The 7082-nt window shown below is 35.1% G+C and overlaps 1 protein-coding gene across 1 annotated transcript in view; it reads right to left on the bottom strand.

Moving 5' to 3' along the window:
- Positions 1 to 3271: 3271 nt before the first annotated feature.
- The window catches only part of LOC147168761 (uncharacterized), a 10767-nt gene continuing 6956 nt past the window's right edge, over positions 3272 to 7082 (bottom strand). The window contains exons 5-7 of the mRNA XM_086085087.1: positions 6207 to 6272; positions 5321 to 5386; positions 3272 to 4023 (exon numbers count right to left, since the gene is read on the bottom strand). Of these exons, the coding sequence (XP_085941213.1) occupies positions 3859 to 4023; positions 5321 to 5386; positions 6207 to 6272 (297 nt within the window). The 3' untranslated portion in view covers positions 3272 to 3858. The remainder of the gene's footprint in view (positions 4024 to 5320; positions 5387 to 6206; positions 6273 to 7082) is intronic.

The raw sequence follows: 7082 nt of genomic DNA on the forward strand, positions 1-7082 counted from the left end.
ACACACTCTTGCACACTTCACACAGTCTGTAATCAGAGCGCCGCCACCTTTTGCTTCAGGGGAGAGTGGAGACACATATATACAAGCGCTCGTCAAAAAAATTGAATATCCTCGAAAAGTTGAATCATTTTCATAATTCCATTCAAAAAGTCAAACTTTACTTTATTACAAGAGGAAAATGAGGGCCAACAGACCCAAAAAAACAAAGCGCTGACAGCAAGCATCAAAACAGCCTCGCCTTCCAGGGAATCCAACCAACTATTGACACATATCTTTTTGAAAATACCGTCCATCCATCCATCTTTTTTTCCCCCATGCAAAACATTGGGAAGTATGCGTGATTTCTTCACATTATTCTAATTTTTTGACATCCTGTTTTGGGTTTTATATATATATATACTGGATTTATCCCCTTTATGTTAATATAAAATGCTATAAGATGAAAAGCTTAATAAAATGCTTTCTGTGAAAAGCATTGAGGACTTACTTTGACTGGCTACCAGAAAAATTCCTTTCATGTTACCAGAGACATTCTGAGATGTGTTAAAAATGTCAAACAAAAATGTTGACTCGTATCAAAGCCTCAGCCTGCAAACGTTTTACACTTCATTAATGCAGGAAATAAAAATGTGACAGACCAACTACGCATTTGTTGTAATATTTATCATTTTAATTTGGATGTATAGTTAATGACGATGACATATAAGCGCGGAGTTAAAACAAGATTTGAAAATCAGATTTCGGAGACACAGAAATTCTTCTCCATAGGGTGAATCAGGCTTTTATTTTATTTTAAACTAAAGGCGTCGAGAAGTAAGAACGGACTGAAGAGATTTTCTGAAGCGAAGGTTTTCAGAGTTGGAGGTGGGCCTCCCGAGGGGGCTGCCACAGAGGAGACTCAATTCGCAGACTGTCAGACTTAGAAAGCGTCAGTAAGACTGAAGTTCAAATAGTTCTAAGGTTTCACCTTTGTACATTTTGTAGGTAAAGTAGATAAAAGTCGAACAAAACATTTCAAGCTGGAGTTGTAGTCTGGGGTGACAGCAGTGAGAGGCAGCTTCTGTTATGTCATCCATGACTGCAATTTCCTTTCAATGGCTTTTGTTTCTTTAAGCTCCGCCAATTTGTTTAAATAAGGAAAAAAATACGTGTATGTAGATTAAATGTCGGGGGTCCGCCACATTTACAATAATCATGAATGAATTACAATTGAAAAATAGCCATTTGTCACTTCTTTTCAAATGTTCATGTGATGATTTTCGGTTAGCTTGTACGCTAATCTGTACACGTTGCTTCATATTAAAGCAATTAAAATAGACGCAATTTGACATTTGAAAATTTGTATTGTATTTCAAGCAACATCTATGTTACTTATTAAAACATAAATGCTTGAGGCCTGTAATTTACTTTGTGTTTCCTCGATGTTTGAAAAGTGGCTGCTCATTTCATACTTTGTAAATTGTCTGCGCTTTAAATTTAATTTGAAAGAACCCAAGGTCAAAAGAACCACCCAACTCAATTTTCTCATTTAATAACTTATGCAAATAAGTCAACAGCAAAATTGATACTGTTTGCAGTAAACACCTTCAATTTGCACCAACGTGGCTGTTTGGAAATTAATTAGGACTAAATATAACAATAACAACAAAGACACGCATCTTTGCACAGCATAGCAGCACTGACAAGAGATTTGTTCGTATAAAAAGATCACCTGAACTTTTCCAAGAACTCATAAAATGTGAAACCAGAAGTGAAATATATAATTACATATATTAAAAAAGAAAAATACTAAACTAATGAATTGATTTTATTCTTTTGGACTGATGGAACGTGACACCATTTCGGTGGCGGATGGCGCAAAAGATGAAACCATTTTGTTAGTTTTGTTAACGTAAAATGCAGTTTTCTGTTTTTGTTTTGTGAACAAAAATGTCTTTACCATTTTAGCTTTTATTATTTTGTTGATTTGTGTTAACTAAAACTACAACTAAAACTCGTTATTGTGTTCACGTTGCAGTATGTTTTGGAGCATGCGTAGACAAGGTGATCTTTCACTTCTTGGACGCTCCGGTGAAATAATCTCGGCATCGCCTGTGAAAAGACTGAGGGGACAGACAGGAAACTCCCACTTTATTTGCTTGGACTGACGCCCCTGCGACACAAGCTCAGAGACCGGATAACGGATCGCTGTAGGGACTGATTAATTATGAATTCATATTGATTCTCCCGCCGCTTAATTAAAGGTTGCTTTTTTTCTACTATGGAGAAATAGCCCACTGGATCACAGTTTGAACTTTGGTTGGTTATACAGGTAGGAATTTAAAATCGGGCTGCCTAAAATTTCATGGCTATCTTATACAGTACACTTATGACGCCGATCACTTTTATAACCAAAAGCTTCACTAGACAACTGCTAACTAGCATTTTTTTTTTCAACACAGATAACGTCATCTGATAAGACACGTCACAACTGTCAGTTTGTCGTCACCGAAACTAGTCAAGTTAAAGCACAAAAAGAAAAAGAAAAGAAAAAACACAGGACGATATCGATTTGTAGACAAGATTTTAAAAAAAAATTGCCGCAGATAACGTCGTTTTACATTATGTGTATTTACTTTTTTTTTTTTTTTTCACATGATTTAAACAAATGATGCTCTGTATTTAGTAATATTTGTATAATATATTACCACATAAATTCCATCTAGATCTGGTCGGAATGTAAGAAGAAAAATCAGAATTTACGTTTTCCAATATTTTTCCATCCTGCCAAAACAGCCACAATTGTCGTCTATGCTTGGATCAAGGATGGACAACTTAAATGCTTTAAATCAGTTCTACTGATGTATGCAAAAATGATATTTTGGATATGGAGACATGTGTGCATATGTGCAAAATATGCGCTCTTAACATTTCACTTTTCAAATACATTTCTCAATGTATGTATAACATATCCTCCATTCTAATCCAACAACAAAGGGCTTGAAGCAAGAAAAATAACCAAACACTTTGATTTGTCTTTTTCCAGGGCATAAAATGACCATTCATCGACGGTACAAAACCAACATGAATTATTTTGCTTTTTTTTTTTTCCCCCCTCAAAAATCTACTCACTCAAAATAGTAATATTATTGAGGTACTTTGTCCTGCATATAATTCCAAATTCACACACACACACACACACACACACACACACACACACACATACTTGCCTCTGTGTATTATGAGGACATTTTTTCCAAACCGGTTTAATTGTGTATTACAGGGACACCCCTTTCTGCTAATGCCAGAGAGATGGGACTTGCACCCAAAATTTTTTTTTGGGGTTGTCCAGGAGAATTTCACTTCAAAACTTGAAAAAACTCAACACACGAAAAAAAGAAAAACCTGAAAAAATCCGTAATTGTGAGGACATAGATAATGACCTAAATAAGCCACGCCCATTGCAAAAATGGTAATTATGAGGACCAACTCACATTACAAGGACAAAGTTTACACAACACACAGCAACCATGTCACTGAAGTGATTTGAAAGTTCTGGCATTCTGACTTTACACAAACTAAAATGGCATTGATGTGTAATGACTTACCTGATATAAGGACACATTGTTGTACATAACAATACTGTGAAATGCAAAGTCATACCTGATCTGTCCTAAAATTGTAAGTTTTAACATGGTGCTCATGTTACAACTTACAATTTTAGGACAGACTGAAACTGGTATGTTAATAAAACTGCTTCTTATGTGAACAGGTTATCTAGGTCAAACACAGCTTTGTAATGGATAAGCTCGACATGAAACCAGATGCAAAAGAGTCAGTGAACATTGAACATTTTATTCTTTAAAACATGACTACCTCTCATCTTAAAGGATGAGCAGTTTTCTCATAGCTCATTCCTGAAATACCTTCGGATTTCTGAATTTCTGAAACAGGTTCAATGTAGGAAGTGTCCGAAGTACTGTGAGAATCTGGAACATATTCCTCTGCTAACGAATCCTCACTTGAACTGGATACATCAGCAACCTAATTTTTTAAACGAAAACAATTATTACATACATACATACATACACATATTGTCGCTGTTCTGTGAAAAACACTTCCACCATAGGAGCTACCGGAGAGCAGCCCGTGACCTAAAAATGGAAACGTGTTTTTCACAGGACAGCAATGATATCCATATATACAGTAGATGCACACATACTTATGCATATATACAGTGGCTCTAAAATTAACCTGCCATATGCGGGTTAAAATTCATTTTGGCGGGTGGTCATAAATATTTACTAGCTTTACTTCGCTGTTACTTAGTGATGTTACACTCGAAGTAGAAGCTTGAGAAAAGTGTCGAGCGCTCGCGGCAGAAGTAGCTCCCGCCATTGATGGGCTAATGTGCTAAAGTTAATTTACCAAAGGTCTTCATCATCAAGCAGTTTTGCATTTTTTTTAAACGGGATATGTGCCAGATGCTGGAGCAAACTAGAAAAGCATTTAGAACCTAAAGTTTGTGCACATACTAAAGATTATTATAAATCTAGTCACATTTATTCGAAAGATGAGATGAAGCATTTAACAAGAGGGATAGTTAATATGCTTAATCTATGGCATTGCCCCTAAAACAGATATTGTGTGATACAGTCCTTCAGTTACAGTAGACTTTTCTATTTTACCGAGTCAGACAGTCGTTAAGATTGAGACAATTGCTCAACATTTAGCTGCTTGCAACTAAAGATAAAGGTATAAACATGGGTCATAATTTATCCTCTTGACTAAATTATATTCATTCAATGAAAATGCCTGCACTATTAATTCTGGTTGCGTGAAACAAAGATCCATTGCAGATACAAATAACACAGAAGATAAAATACCCATCATGCCAGTCCATTCTAGTGCAGCGAAAGGTCCAAAACATAAAGCACATTTATCCAAGCTTGATACAAGTAAATTAACTACCTGATGTTTACACTTCTGTTTAAAAAAATAAAATAAAATTGATAGCGAGTTCATCTCTAAAATCCACCATAAATAAATTAATGGGAACAAAAGATCACTACAGTGCATAATCCAAATCACCAAACTGCCAACAAATCTTCCATTTGAGATATTTTTAATGTTGACTTGTAGGAATTTTAGTCCCATACAAGCTTATTGTTGGATACAATATTTTGAACGTCTTGGCAATACACATTGCATAAAAAATTGTTGTGATTATATTTGTTAGTTATATAGTTCAGCCCTACCATCTACTCTACACTCTTCACTCCTAACGTCTTGCTTCTGAAAACTGATTTCAACATCAATATTCAAAAAGAAATCTCGTCACCTGGTCAACTTGGTCTGTGACAGCTACGTCTTCAGCTATGTCTTCAGGTTGTGCTTCAGTTGAAACCTGGTACACATGAAGAGAAAAATACATATAAAATTAAATTCTTAGTAACACGACTGTACCTGTGCATTTACACAGTTACAGTACATACAGAACAATTAATAGGTTAAAGTATTGTAAATGCAAACTCATTTTATTTGCCATTACAAAAATAAATAAATAAATCCTTCTGCACTACAGGTTTGTGTAAATTGGTGACGTCTATTTTTCACAATGAAACAAAAACAAGAAAATACACAGTCCTCAGAGAATCCATACCTGACCAGAGTATGAATTGTATAATAACTCCAAGCCCTCAAAACTTATTTTACAGTCACGGTGTATGAATACACTGTCCTCAGTGTCAGTTATTCACAACTATAACATTGTGAGGACTAAGTATCTGTGAGGGCTGCACAGTATTGACAAAACATGCGACATGGGTGTTTTATACAGTAATGGAGATTATTTCGACATTGAACATGGACCTAAAAAAAAAGGATCTATCTATAGCTATATATTTTTATAATCCAATGAAAAAAAATACACGATAATCCGGAAAAATAAACATGCTCATTGTGATCTAATCTTATCCAATTAAGTTATTTTTTGTTAGTAATGCCCCTCGATACGTTTCTCGTATGGCGATGCGCAATTAAGGTAGTCTCTGATTGGTCAAAGTCAGACTAAAGTATACAATCCAATATTCATTTGTTGCTTGTCTTTGCAATACACATATTGCATGAGCCATTCGTGCGACAAGATATTTTTTTATATATTGTGCCAACGTCTTGCTTCTGAAAAATGTATTTCAACGTCAACATTCAAAAAGAAATCTCGTCACCTGGTCAACTTGGTCTGTGACAGCTACGTCTTCAGTTATGTCTTCAGGTTGTGCTTCAGTTGAAACCTGGTACACATGAAGAGAAAAATACATATAAAATTCAATTCTTAGTAACACACAAGTCTGTACCTGTGCATTTACACAGTTACAGTACATACAGAACAATGAATAGGTTAAAGTATTGTGAATGCAAACACATTTTATTTGCCATTTCAAAAATAAATAATCCGTCAGCACTAATGGTTAGTGTAAATTGGTGATGTCTATTTTTCACAATGAAACAATTAATAGAAAATACACAGTCCTCAGAGTGTCCATACCTGACCAGAGTATGAATTATGAGGACTGTATGTGTAACTCCAAGCCCTGAAAACTTATTTTACATTCGCAGTGTGTAAATACACTGTCCTCAGAGTGTCAGTTATTCACAACTACGACATTGTGAGGACTATGCACCTGCGAGGGCTGCACAGTATTGACAAAACATGCGACATACAGTGATGGAGATTATTTCGACATGGACCTAAAAAAAAAGATCTATCTATATCTATATATTTTTATAATCCAATGAAAAAAAAATACAAGTTAATGCGGAAAAATAAGCATGCTCATTGTGATCTAATCTTATCCAATTAAGTTATTTTTTGTTAGTAATGCCCCTCGATACGGTTCTCGTATGGTGATGTGCAATTAAGGTAGTCTCTGATTGGTCAAAATCAGACTAAAGTATACAATCCAATATTCATTTGTTGCATGTCTTTGCAATTCACCTATTGCATGAGCCATTCGTGCGACAAGATCTTTTTTTTTTTATAAATTGTGCAACGTCTTGCTTCTGAAAAATGTATTTCAACATCAACATTCAAAAAGAAATCT

Source organism: Leptonotus elevatus, chromosome 9 (assembly GCF_054856555.1).
Source record: "Leptonotus elevatus isolate MCC_2025b chromosome 9, RoL_Lele_1.0, whole genome shotgun sequence".
In the NCBI taxonomy this organism is placed as follows: domain Eukaryota; kingdom Metazoa; phylum Chordata; class Actinopteri; order Syngnathiformes; family Syngnathidae; genus Leptonotus; species Leptonotus elevatus.